This window comes from Peromyscus eremicus, chromosome 9 (assembly GCF_949786415.1).
Source record: "Peromyscus eremicus chromosome 9, PerEre_H2_v1, whole genome shotgun sequence".
Taxonomy (NCBI): Eukaryota; Metazoa; Chordata; class Mammalia; order Rodentia; family Cricetidae; genus Peromyscus; species Peromyscus eremicus.
In genome coordinates, this window is record NC_081425.1 from 83,953,424 (window position 1) to 83,967,961 (window position 14,538).

At 37.2% G+C, this 14,538-nt stretch overlaps 1 protein-coding gene and 1 long non-coding RNA gene across 14 annotated transcripts in view; one reads left to right on the forward strand and one right to left on the reverse strand.

Annotated features, from left to right (window-relative positions):
• LOC131919605 (uncharacterized) overlaps positions 1-6,565 on the forward strand; it is a 52,479-nt gene extending 45,914 nt beyond the window's left edge. The window contains exons 2-3 of the long non-coding RNA XR_009381310.1: positions 4,690-4,793; positions 6,459-6,565. This is a non-coding gene — a long non-coding RNA (uncharacterized LOC131919605). The remainder of the gene's footprint in view (positions 1-4,689; positions 4,794-6,458) is intronic.
• Positions 1-14,538, reverse strand: part of Pbrm1 (polybromo 1) — a 101,109-nt gene that overhangs the window by 62,010 nt on the left and 24,561 nt on the right. For 8 of the 13 annotated variants that reach the window (XM_059273919.1, XM_059273928.1, XM_059273925.1 and 5 more), the window contains exons 8-13: positions 13,629-13,727; positions 10,326-10,411; positions 9,617-9,712; positions 8,588-8,679; positions 4,623-4,836; positions 1,449-1,590 (exon numbers count right to left, since the gene is read on the reverse strand). In XM_059273919.1, the coding sequence (XP_059129902.1) occupies positions 1,449-1,590; positions 4,623-4,836; positions 8,588-8,679; positions 9,617-9,712; positions 10,326-10,411; positions 13,629-13,727 (729 nt within the window). The remainder of the gene's footprint in view (positions 1-1,448; positions 1,591-4,622; positions 4,837-8,587; positions 8,680-9,616; positions 9,713-10,325; positions 10,412-13,628; positions 13,728-14,538) is intronic. The other 5 variants (XM_059273931.1, XM_059273926.1, XM_059273923.1 and 2 more) reach the window with 1 other exon arrangement.

Here is a 14,538-nt window from a genome sequence, read left to right on the forward strand (position 1 = left end):
CTTCAAACATTTTCAATAATCTAATTTAACAAAAGCCTTCATGATAGAAAAGTAGGTTAAAAAATGGAATCAGACTAAAAATCAATGCTACCTAGAGCATTTATGACCATCAATAGCATGGTACAGTTAAAAGTTCTGAGGCGAGCTATGGGGTCAGCTGGCCCGGCAGGCCACACTTAAGTTAAGCTAATTTGGAAAGGGCCTTTGGCATCTGATTTCTAAGGAGCAGTTTGACAAAGAAAAAAAGTTTAAAACTGAGAGGTGAAAATTTAGATCTACTATTTTTCATTACACACCTTTTTAAGGACCCTTTAAACACAGTTGAAAGGGCCAAGCACAGCAAGCTTAGAGAATAGACAAACACAGCAAAGATGTCTGAAATTCACAGCTGAGAGGCAGTGCTGACCATAAAAATAAATAAAGAAATAAAGACTCTATGTTTGACTTAAAATTGCCTTTATTTCTTCTTGGTTCAAGATTACTCTTGCTTCCGGGAATATTCTACCAAGAACTGTGAGACAGGCCAGCAAGATGGTTCAATGGGTAAAGGTGTTTGGTGCCAAGTCTGATGACTGGAGTTTGATTTTCTGGACTCACATGGTAGAGAGGGAGAACTGACTCATACAACTGTCCTCTGACCAGCCCCTGCCACCACACAAATGAACAAGACAAACAAAACCAACAAGAACAAGAACAAAAAACTCCCACGTAGACAGTTAATCTAGAACTCGCTCTGTAAATCAGGTTCACCTCGATCGACCTCAGACATTGCCTACCTCTGCCTCCCGAGTGCTGGGATTAAAGGCGTACACCACTACCACCTGGCCTGGGTTAATTCTGTATTTCAGATCTATCTTTTGTCCTAAAAATCCCTAGATGACCAACAGCATCTAGTTCTCTCCAAGATATGTTACGAGAGATTGGACAAACTCTTGGATACTACAATGATCAATTAGCATTCAGATGTTCTTTTGCCAAAGCCAGCTCCACCCGCTGCGCAGCCCCCCGCCCTGTGTGTGTGTGTGTGTGTGTGTGTGTGTGTGATACAGCACAACCTGGCTGGAAATTACAGTCTTCTTGCCTCAGGCTCCTCCTGAGTGCTGGGATCACAGTTGTGTGCTACCAGGCCCACAAAGACCATCCCTATATTAACAAAGTCTAGAACCGAAGGACTAAACTGTAGACGGGGCAATTACCATCTGGAAGTGAAGGGAACTTTCTCAGACTACTGAAACTGGCTCTCCCCACAGAGCCTTGCTTCCTCTACTACAATGTATTTAAAATATTTCTTCTCTCTAAGGCTCTGATAAGTCTTAACAACATTCAACAGTACTTGTAGTAGAAACAGTTGACTCAATATTCTGGGGGTGGAGATGGGGGACACATATCTCAAAAGGACACTCCAAACACATGATACTAATTCAGTGATACAACAAACAGTAACATACTTGCATGACTTGCTGTAATTTCAGAACTCGCTTATAGATGGTTGAATTAGGAACATTATAGCGTTTGGCATTTTCAAACATTAAATTCAGATCACACTCCAAATGATCTAAAGTTTCATATTCTTGGTTTTTTAGCTTTGTTCTGTGAAAGACAAATAAATGATTAGAAGTTTCTATTATGAAAATTACCAACCCTCCTCCTGGAAGTCTACCACAAAAACTTTCACAAGCACAACACACTGTCTTTATTAACCACTTGTAACTGGCTTTCAAGTTAAAAAGTAAGGTCTAAAGCATTATTAAATTTAGACAACACCACAGTTTACCTGAAAACCCAAAAGAATAAACTAAATAATAGGACTTAGTAAAGTCGTCAACTGTGAAAGCAAATACACTAGGAAAACTCCCAGTGAAAAAATCCTGAGAAACAAAAATTAGATTTTAAACTAATTCAATGAATCACCATTGACTACTGGTTTCTAAAAATTAGGATGCCACTCCAGTTCATACAAGTTATCCTGAAAAAACATTCAGAGTAACAGCTTTACCTCCAGAGGAGACACACGGACAGTGAAGGGGGCTCTCACGATGGGAAACAAGAGGCACATCTGTCAAGTCTATTGACTATTCTTCCAGTGCAGTCATTACAAAGAAGTAACATAGTTTAAAGCTGAGAACTGTTTATTTTTCTTAAAATCCCTAAGAATTCAAGTATTTTAGACACGATTGCTATTACTAACCATCAGCTCTCAGATGGGCTGTATGCTCTTTGTATATAGTCTCTGTTGGCTCTAACTCTGTATGAATTTTAAATTGAACTTTTACATTGATTAAAGTACTTACATGCTAATCATCAAAATAAAAAAAACTGTGCTAAGAAAATGACATTAGGTAAAAATGGCAATGATGTAGAGATCCCAAACTTTCTCATAAAATGTACTGTCCAATCTGCATCTAAAGTTTCACTTTATTCAAGTGATATTCAGATTCTGTGCAGTGCTTAAGGAGATATTAATATCAGAAAACATCTTTGGCCGGGCGGCAGCGGCACACGCCTTTAATACCAGCAGAGCCAGGCGGATCTCTGTGAGTTCGAGGCCAGCCTGGTCTACAGAGCGAGATCCAGGAAAGGCACCAAAACTACACAGAGAAACCCTGTCTCGAAACCCCCCCCCCCAAAAAAAATCTCTGGATATAGCAAAAACAAACACAAATTCAGTTCTCAGTACCAGCTCATGAGCCTACCACAGCTTATTCCTGCCAAACCAAAGGTGAAGCAGTAGGTGTTAAGAACACCCACAAAGAACAGAAACTCTGGGCCAGCAAGAGAATCAGTAGGTAAAAACACTTGCTGTCAAGTCTGACAACCAAGTTCAATCCCAGATCCCACAGTGAAAGAACTGACTCCTGAAAGTTGTCTTCAGACCACCATATGAGTTATGGTATGCCTGTGAATGCATTCTACAGCTACATGTACACATGCCACAAAACAGAATTCAAACCTGAAAATAACTGCTTGTTCTACACCAGTGTTATTCAACGGCAGTGGAGTACTAGGGTAGGGGATGGAGAGGGGCATGGGGATGGCAAACCCTAGCACAATGGAGAATGGCTTGAGGAGCCACACTGGCCAGTTCCTCTAACTTTGTTGACTTTTCTTTTGTTGGGGCTGGAGATTGAAGCCAAGGGATGCTAAATAAACACTACCACTCGCACAGCCCCTGTCTTCTACTCTACGCTGTTTGGGGAGGCATCCACCTCCCTTCCTTCTGCCAACAAATATTCCTAGGACCAGGGTGGATCACACAGCCATTAAAATCGAAAGAAATTTAAAATCAAGTTTTTTACTTGCATTCACCAAATTTTAAGAGCACAATATCTGTGACTTGTGATTATCACACAGGATGATACACGTAGTACAATATTTCTAGCATCTCTAGCATCATAGAAGGCTTTTGAATAGCACAGCTGGAAACATAGCTCCATCTATCTTTCAAAACTTTAGTGTGGTGCCTGCAAGGCCTCAACTATTTCACTACTTTCCATTCTCTCACATTAGCATACTACATTATAGTGGTTCTCAACCTTCCCAATGCTGTGATTCTTTAAATAGGGGAAGATGCAGAGGAATCTTCCAAATTCTGTATCTTCTCACTTAACAAATCCAAGTTTGTATTACAAAATTCCAACTTAGAACAACTATTAACTAAGATGGCTGATTTAAAATGAACTAATGACTAGAGATAACTCTGAAGGTAATAGCACTGGCTACTTTTCCAGAGGACTGAGGTTTGATCCCAGCACCCACATGGCGGCTCACAACTGTCTGTAACTGGAGTTCCAGGGACTCTGATGTCCTCTTCTGGCCTCTGCAGGCACCAGGTACTCACACAGTACATAGACAGACATGCAGACAAAACACCCATACAAATGTTTAAAAAGTAAGGGTTTTGGGAACAGGACACACTAGAGACATGGTCCAGCAGTTAAGAGCACTTGCTGATCTTATAGAGGATCTGAGTTCAGTTCCCAGTACCTGCATGGTGGCTCACAACAATCTGCACCTCTAATTCCTGGGGATCCAATGCTCTCTTCTGACCTCCAAGGACACCAAGCATGAACATGCTGTATATACATACATGCAGGCAACACACACATAAAATAAATAAATCTTTAAAAAGTTAAAAAATTAAAATTAACTAGACTATTTGAATTTTTTAAATAAAGGAAAAAGAAATTAAAGATAAAAAATTACAAGAGAAATTCATAACATCTATAAAATTCACTATCCTTCCAAAGGCAAAGAAAATAAATGACAATTTTCTAGACTATTTTCTAAATGAATGTTAGCCTAATTTCTGTATCATTTTAGTAAGACCAAATAAACTGATTCCCTATATGCTGAGGCAGGAGGACTTTGAAGCCAGCCATGACTACACTACAAGACTGTTTCAAAAAAAGTTAACTAAATGAATATCAATGAATGACAGTGTGGGCATGAAGGTTTCTCCTTTGTTTTTACTTTACTCACTTATAAGACAGACACGTAAAAACTGAGGTAAAATTTTTTTTCACCACTTAATATCCTTATCTATTTCTGGAAAGAATAGGGTATGTGCAGACTCAACTAACAAGAAGACATATCTATACTGATTAATGTAGAAGCAGTCTTACCTGATCTGTTGAAGTGATATGGGCATTTTAATTTGCTGATAATAATCTGGATATTTTTTCTTTGAAGGCAAATGGAAAAAAGGTTCGGCTATTAGCTGCCCTTGGTTATTCCGACAGCTCCTAACTGTGTCATAAAGCTGATGAAAAGGATTTGAAACATCCATAAAGGAAGTAATGCTTTCGGCTTCAGACTCCCCTTCTTCATACCGTGCAGCTGGAAAGACAAAAACATATTTACCAGGGAAATAAAGACAAAACAATCAACATTTTATTTTATTAATTCTTTTTTTTTTCTTTTCTTTTTTTTTTTTTTTTTTTTTTTTTGGTTTTTTGAGACAGGGTTTCTCTGTGTAGCTTTGTGCCTTTCCTGGGACTCACTTGGTAGCCCAGGCTGGCCTCGAACTCACAGAGATCCGCCTGGCTCTGCCTCCCGAGTGCTGGGACTAAAGGCATGCGCCACCACCGCCCGGCTATTTTATTAATTCTTAAAAAAAAAAGATTTTGTTTTATGAATATTTTGCCCCCATGTATGCATGGGTCCTTGTGCCCACAGGTCAGAAGAGGGTACTGGATCCTCTTGGTTTTGAGTTACAGACAGTTGTCAGCTGCCATGTAGGTGCTGGGAATTGAACCTGAGTCATCTACAAAGCAATAAGTGATCTTAATCACTGGGCCATCTCTGCAGCCCAGAACCAACACTTGAAAGCACTTTTATTCTTTGCTTCTAAATTAGGTCCCATACTATGGCCAAAGATGACCTAGGATTCTCAGAAATCCTCTTGCTTTAGTCTCTTGGGTGCTGGAATTACGATCATGCTCAATCATGCTCAGGTAAAAACAATTTTTAATTATTATTTAGTTTTTTTTTTAAATTTTTGAATGAAGGTTTAGGTTTTTGAATATAGACTTGGCTGGCCTCCAACTACCAGGAAGCATCTACCTTCCAAGTGTTAGGATTATAGGCATGCGCCACTAAGCACAGCTTTGAAAATAATTTTAAAATATCTTCAATTTTCCTTAAAGATAATATTAAACATGATTAGTATAGGTACTAGAGAGATGGCTCAGTCAAGAATGCTTGCCACTCTTCCAGACCGGAATTAATTTCCTAGAAATCAAACTGGACAACTGATAACAACCTTAACTGCAGGTCCAGGGCATCTGATTCGTTCTTCTGACCTCCATGGACACCTTCATATACATGACACACACTCATGATATATTCATACAGACACATACACATAAATAAAAATAAATCCTAAAAAAAATACTTGGGGGCTGGAGAGGTGGCTCAGAGGTTAAGAGCACGCTTGCTCTTCCAAAGGCCCTGAGTTCAATTCCCAGCAACCACATGGTGGCTCACAACCATCTGTAATGAGATCTGGTGCCCTCTTCTGGCCTGCAGGGATACGTGCAAACAGAACACTATACATAATAAATAAATAAATCTTTAAATTAAAAAAATACTTAGTGTAATTGCATGTTTTAGAAAAATAGTACGCAGAAATGCTAAATTCAAAAGTTACACTCAGTTAAAACACCAAAAAATAGTTTCTTTTTAAAATGTGATTTCTTCAGACTTCCTGCTATGCTCAGCCAAAAGGAACAAGTAGCCATTCAGAGATCTCAGAACCAAACAAAAGCAGTGCTACAGTTAGGATCTGCAACGCACCCCACTCTCCAAGGACTCATGTGTTAAAAGGCTTGTTCCTTAGATTGGCATTACTGAGAGGTGGTAGAAACTAAAACATGTGGATTAGTGGGAGTCCCAGGGGGCATGCATCTGAAGGAGGTAACGAGACCTTGCTTCTCTTCCTTTTCACTTCCCCAACACAGGTGAAAGGTTTTACTCTACCACAGCCCTACTATGTATGATATGCTGCCTTGCCACAGGACTAAGAGAAACAGGTTTGACGAATCATGGACTAGAACTTTCAAAAATGTGAGCCAAAGCAAGATACTGTTTATTATCTTTAGGTATTTGTTGGAAAAACTAAGACTAACACATTTACCATAGTATAAATTTAGATTAGGTTGATACTCTTAAACGTGATTCAGCCTTAAGTCTGACTTTGTGCCACTCATCTCTAATATCAGAGAATGATTGATTCCTTAGTAAGGAAATGTTCAGGTAGAAGCTAATTCATAAAAACACCAGAACAAAGCAAATTAATAATTTTTATAGAAATACAAAACACACGCTACTCATTTCTCTAAAGATTTATTTACCTGTATGTATGTGCATATGCTGTGTGTGCAGGAACCTGAAGAGGTTAGAAAAGGGCTTTGTTTTTCAGCTAAGGTTGATCTTCAACTTTCTGACCCTCTTGCCTTTACCTCCAGAGTGCTGGGATTACAGGAAATGTACACAGCTGCTATTATGAGGTACTGGGCAACAAAACCAGGGTTTCATGCATGTATGGCAAGAGCTCTACCAACTAAGCTACATACCTGGCGCCCATTTAGGTTTTTAAACTTTATCTTTTCATTACTAGTTGGTATCTTTGTTACACTATTATCAGAAATATGCCCTGCATAATTCTGAAACATTCAAACTTATTGAAATTTATTTTAAGCTCAGTAGATAGTCAATTTTGACAAATGTGAACCTGGGAGGAATATATATTTTCTAGGTGCAGAATGCATATATCAAGCCTATTATAGTAATTTGTATAACAGGCACTAGAACATATCAATGCTTCAATCCATAGAACCTGCGAATGCTACCTAAGTCAGAAGAAGAACTTTGCAGATGTTAGTAACAATCTTGACATGAGTAGGCACTCAAAAGTAATAACAAGGATGCCACCATGAAGGAGTCAAAGGAAGAAGCAATAACAAATACTGAGGCTGGAGAGCTATAGTTTCAACATGGAAGAAGGAACCATGAGCCAAGGGATACGGGTAGCCTCTAGAAATCAGAAAAATCAAAGAATCTGTTTTCCTGTAAAATACCTAAAGGGAAGGCTGGCCTACTTACCACCTTGATTTTAGACACCTGAGCTCCACAACTGTAAGAAAATAAATTTATGTTGCTCTAAGTCACTAAGTTTACAGTAACTTGTTTCAACAATAGGAAACAAAGTAATAAAAAAGAACTCTGTTCAAGGGCTGGGATGTAGCTCAGTGTTAGGGCTTTGCCTAGCATGAATGAAGCCCTGGGTTCAATCCCTTGTACCACTGGAAGGGGTGGTGGCTATTGGCGCTTGGGACATGATAAATGGATCCACACCTACCACCTCTTATTTAGTGATTGTGAGAAGGGCCCTTTAACGTCTAAAGACAGTATTTTCAAGTTTCCCACAAAGCTCCATCTTTTTTTTTTTTTTTTTTTTTTCATACTTGGAGTTCTTCTGTAACACCTTCCCAAGGAAACAAATCTTTCATTACTATGACAGAACACTTTTATTTGTCAATATCTGTATTCAAGAGTCCTCTTTATGAGAAGTAAATAAACTACAGTTACTCTTTGGTTATTTATTTCTTTACTCTTGGTTATTATTTGCTTGATTTATCTTCTTTTAAAAAAGTGTTATTTTTATTTTATGTGTATGAGTGCTTTGCCTGTATCTAAGTACCATATGCATGCAGTGCATGTGGAAGCCAGAAGAGGGTGTCAGATCCCTTGGAACTGAGTTACAAAGGGTTGTGAGGCGCCCTGTAGGTGCTGGGAACTGAACCCATGTCCTCTGCAAGAGCAAGTGCTCTTAATTGTTGAGCCATCTCTCTAGCCTCTTGCCTGACTTATCTTCATCTACTCTTTTATGTTTAAGTTCCCTGTCTCTGTACTTATCCAATTATGTCCATTAACATAAAGCAATTTACCTCTGACAATTTTACTTACCCAAGATTGCATCAAATGTAACAAAAATAACATTTTCTTAAAAAACTAACCAATTCCAAGAAAGGCCAAAGTCAATGCAATTTCCCTCAGCCAGAAGGACCACAATCTAAAAATCGCCTACCAGCTAAAGCGGCATCCTCTTCACTTTCTGAGCCATACTGAAGTGCCATGGTGATTGCTGATAAGCGACCTCCTTGGACTGCTCTTTTATTACTACAAAGAAAAATGAGCAATTAGAAAACAGACTGGCATTATGATTTGTTTACCTTAACTAGGAACTGTTAAAATGCACTAATAGGAAAAAATAACTCCTATTTACTGTCCTTTTAGTTTATAATATTCTTCACAATCAGTTTTAGCAAAGAAAAGTGGGATTTTTGTTCTTCTCAAAAAAGAAAAGTTGGGGCTGAAGAGATGGCTCAGGAGTTAAGAACACTAGCTGCTCATCCAAAGAACCTGGGTTTGAGTCCTAGCATCCAAAGGGCACCTCACAGTTGTCTGTCACTCCAGTGCCAGGAGATCTGGTGCCCTCTTCTGGCCTCCACAGGCACTGCACTCACACGATGCACATACATGGAGGCAAACCACCCATATACATAAAATAAAGCTTAAAAAAGAGAGAAAGTGGTAGCAGAAAGCCTGGAGTAGATTACTACAATTTGTTTTTCACTTAAACGTAGTACATTTCTCCATATTTTATATGAAGTATGGATTTAGTTATTCTCTTCTAAGACACTCATTTTACAATAAATTCTATTATGAACACAATATTTATTTAGTATAAACAAGTATTTAATACCACATTTTATTTGTAACACTAAACACTACTTAATAATACTTAAGTGTTATCTGAGAGGTGAGGAAAGATCTATATAGAACCTTAACCTACTTGTGGTTACTTTTGTGACGGGATCTTGCTATGGAACCCAGACTGGCCTTGAACTCACAATCTTTCTGCCTCAATTTGCCAAATGCTGAAATTATGGGTATATGCCACTATGCCCAGCTCTTACCTCAATCTTCTTAAGTAAAATAGCTGATATACTCTCCTCAAAACCTATAGTAATACTTTAAGATAGCCACCTGGCTAGCATGCCTGTTACCAGTCACAGCATGAGCCAGCTCTCAGACTATACCCTCTTCCTCTCACCGGTAATACTTGCTAGTGGGGTTTCTTTCTTCACCAAGGCTGCTTTTACTGTGCGAAGGACCTGTCAGCCTGGCTGCAGCCAAATTTGATGCAGTCCTATCCAAAGATAAAATAAAAAAATAAAATAAAAAACCCTCAGAGACTGAATAGCTAAAAATCAAAATGCTGGGCAAACAAAAAGGAAACAACTATTTTCTTCTAAGAGAAGTAATGAAATATTTCTGAGAATCTATTATACAGCAAGTTCTGTGTCAAGATTTGGGACACTGAAGAAAATGGCCAGGACTAGTCTTCATGAGCTTATGGTTGCTATGGAACCAGAAAATACCATATTGACACAAACATGAGGGCCAGAAGAAAACTTGGAAAGTAGTTCCTCAATGTTTCCATTTCACTTAAAAGGAAATGGAATCCCAGAACTAAGACATTTTCAAAGATAGAGTCCTAATGAAGGAGAAGCCAGATTGAGACTTGAGTCCTTCTGATTTAACATCCTTATTGCAAACATAAAAATACAGTATTATATAATCCTACACAATATATATGTCCAACATCTTTTCAAATAACTTTGTCCAGCTACAACGAAGCAGGTAGAAAAGCTTCTACTGTTTTCAGAATCATACATCAGCTCTAAATTAATCTTATTTTCTACTGTATTGATTTTACTAGCTAAAAATTCAGCAAATAGGAACAAATATCTTAAACCTACCTTATTCGAAGACTTGATTTAGCCATTTCATGATGTTCAATTTCTGCCTTTTTCATATAAAATATTTTTTTAATCGAATTGGCATCCTAGCAAGATAAAATTACTTTACTTAGAAAAAGATTCACAAGATGGCTCAGTGGGCAGAGGCTCTTACCACCAAGCCTGAGGACCCGAGTTCAATCCCTGAGACCCACATGGTGGAAGGAGAGACAACTCTTGCAAGTTGTCCTCTTACCTTCACATGTTTAGACCTACACACACCCAAAACAAACAACAATCAAAAAAGTAATGGGGAAAAAGAGAAAACTATCCTGACTCATGCACTACTGGCTTTCATGTCCTTCTTTCATTTGGAGCAGACTTCTATTCACTAGTCATAAAACTGCAGCCCTAACACCATCCCACAAACTTCCAAATTATTTTCACAAGTTGTCACTAGGTGAGTACAAGTTTAGAAGGCTGATGCTCTGTTATAACTTGGCAAGTAAGAGGCACACCAGATCTAATGGCAAAATACAATAAATTCTGTATTTGTATAAAATGATATAAAAGTTAAAAAGATGGAATTCTATAATTTTAAAGACCATGTACATAAATCAGATAAATAAATGTACTTGCTTAAATTACTAGCAACCTAAAACATTAAATTCTAAGTTTCCTTTCTCATAGTTCAGGCTGACTCTGTTGAGAAGCACATACCATGCTCTTGGGTTATTATTCTCTTTTTCCTAAGCATATACCTTTGTAATAATCCCATACCTATGCTAAACTTTATTCCTAATAAACTCCAACTCTGCTTCATAAAAATAAATGAATAAATAAAAACAACTTAGTTCAGGGAAAATAATTAAGACTAAAAAAATTCTTAACTACATCAGCAAACAGTACCATACACTAAAATGTCCTTTCAGGAACTAAGAATTCAAGTACCTCCTAATTCATTCCTGATTCTCACTCAAATTTCTTTTCTTTGTTTGTTTTTTTTTGGGGTTTGTTTGTTTGTTTGTTTGTTTTTGAGACAGGTTCTTTCTATGCAGCCCTGGCTGTTCTGGAATTCTTTATGTAGACCAAAATGGCCTTGAACTCACAGGGATTTCCCCTGCCTTGTGTCTTGAGTGCTGGGATTAAAGATGTGTGCCACTATATCTGGCTTCACTCAAGTTTCTTAAAAATACAAAAGAAAGTGGCTTGAGATGGGTAAACTGTAGAAATGGTTTGCTACTCCCTTGACTAAGAAAGTCCTACAAAATCATACAAATCAAGAGGTTCAAATTTTCATGTTAACTTCAGGAACACCTGTGTGAGGGGCTGGAGAGATGGCGCGTCAGTTACGAGCACTGGATATGTTTCCAGAGGACCTGGGTTTCTTCCCAGCACCCACATGGCAGTTCACAACTGTCTGTAACTCCAGTCCCAAAGGTTCCAACACCCACTTCTGGCCTCTTCAGGCACCAAATGCACATGGTGCAAAGACATACATGCAGGCAAAACACCCACACAAATAAAGTTAAAAAAAAAATTTTTTTTTAAAGGAAACAATGTTATAGATACTACCTCCCTTGCCCAGTTCACTGGGGGTGGAGATGGGGGTCCACCTGTGAACCTGCCCCGGCCATCAGGGGTGACATATCTGAAAAGCCACCAAGCACCTGAAAGATGTCACTTTAAAGAAGCACTGTGTACAACCCCAGCAGTGTGATGGTAGAACCAGTAGGTATGCCCAGGCAAAACACTGGGGCACAAGGTCAGTAACCCCAAAAAATGAGTGAATTGTTGCTGCTTGCACATACTTAAAAATAAGATAGGAATGCTGAACAAAAGGTTTAGATGTGGATTCTGTAGTCACCAAACATATCCAGGTGAACAAAACACCCAAGATGTGTTGCTGGATTTACAGAGCGTGACTGGTGGACTAGCCCATATATGAGCTCCTCCTGCCACACTGAAAAAGGACATACTCTTTCTAAGCCATTTCTACAATCAACTATTCATTATTAGAACCAGAAAGTTTCTAAGGGGCAACTGCAAATCAAGCATTTATTTTATATTATGTACTACATTTCAAAAGATGATTTTTATATTTATGAAGTTTAAATCCAAAGACTAAATAATTATTTTTAAAAAACTATATACGTAGATGAACAGAAGAATCCAAGAATAAATCCTTATATCTATAGTTTAGTTGAGTTTCAATAAGGATGCCAACACAATAAAATGGAGAAAGAATTACTTTTAAAATAGTGTTGGGGTAACAACCCATGTAAATAATGTATTTAGATTCCTATTTAACAGACACAAAAATTAATTCAACTTAAGATTCAGGATCTAAATGTAATACCTAAAACTATAAAATCTTTAGAAGAAATACAGGTGTAAATATTTTTGACCTCGGATTAGGTAATAATTTCATTGTTATGGTACATAAAATATAAGCAAACAAAGAAAAAAAGTAGACAAACTAGAATTCTTCAGAATTAGTAAAACAATGTCAAAATAAATTACTGTGAAAGGTGAAAAGAGAATGGGAGAAAATATTTTAAAATCAACTGATGAGGATATGATATTCACAATATATTATAACTATTAAAATGACAATAAAAAAAGAAGTAAACTAATTTAAAAAATGGGCAAAGGATCAAAATAGAGATTTCTCTAAAGAGGACAATATCACACACAAATGGTTATTATATACATGAAAAGATGTTCAAATCATTAACTATATTAAAGAAAAGCAAATCAACACTATAACATACTATGATACTTCCAGGTTTGCTGTAATAAAAACAAAACTGAAAAGCAGATGTTTGCTGAGAATGTTGAAAAATGCAGCATTTGTGTAGTAATGGGAATATAAAATGGTAAAGTTATTCTGGAAACACTTTGCCAATTCCTCAGTAAGATAAATACATAGTTAATGTAGACCAAGCAATTGCATTCCTAGGTATGTACTCAAGTATAATGAAAATATATGTCCATAAAGAACTTATATATGTGAGTGTTTCTAACAGTATATTAGGAATTAATCACAAAGGAATGCATGTTATATGATGCCATTTATATGAAATTTCCCAAATAGACAAATGTATAGAGGCAGAAAAGTAGATGCGAGGTTTACAGTTTGGGAAATTGTAGGGAAATAAAAAGTGAGTGTTAACTGACTGGCATTAATGGCTATACAACTCTGTAAATACTAAACCACTTAGTTCTATATTCTAAATGGATGGAATTTATGGTTATAATAAACACTGGAACTAAGTTAGTGTCTACTATCATCAATGAAAATAGCAACAACAAAACACTAACCTTGAATACTTGAGAACCAGGCTCATTATATGTTTTGGCATTTTTTGCTAGAAGATCTATATCTTTGGCCATTGCATGAATACTTTTATAGCTTCCATTCTATAGTAAACAACAAAATACAGCATTTTTTCTTAATAAGAATTAGTCAATATAACCTTTAAAGAAAAAGACTACATATTTTTAAGCTGTTACTATAGTAAAAAATATCACTGGGAAGTTTACTTGTAAATAATACCTAGTTATTTTTCCTTTTATAGATTATTACTAGTACCTATTTACAAGTATATTTTGTGACATACAACAAACCAGAATCTATCTTATTTTCATAAAAACAACTACAAAAATCAAGTGAGGTTAGTTTTATTTAGCAAAAACATAGTTTACTATGCACCAAACACTAATTGCTACATGAATATTCATTCATTAAAGTAGACTTAGTAGTGTAAAGTAACACTTCCTCTATTTAGGCCATTGAGGTAAAGCATAAAATCAGTTCTACCATGTGCCTAAGCTATTATGCCTTAAAGCTCATTTGGTCCAAAATAATGCAAGGATACTCATATAGCTGCTTCCAACTTACAGAGGAAAAGAGACACACACACCAGGTAGAAGACACACGTGACTAATGGCTAGGTACACAGAAATAAACAGGGTGAGTTCTAAAGAGTAGAGAAATCAAATCAAGTGCAGTGGAGGAAGAGAAAGGGTAAAACTATAGCACAGACTGCACAGACATGGAAAAGACAAATAAGGCAGAATTGAGACAGCCAGGCAAAGGAGAATAGTTGGTAGGCAAACCAACATTTGAACATTCATCTCATCTGGAAGGACTCTCACAGGCGGTAGGTGGGGCCATGAGATTGAACATTGGCAAATAGTTGCTTTCCAACAGCTTAGCAGCAAGGCAAAG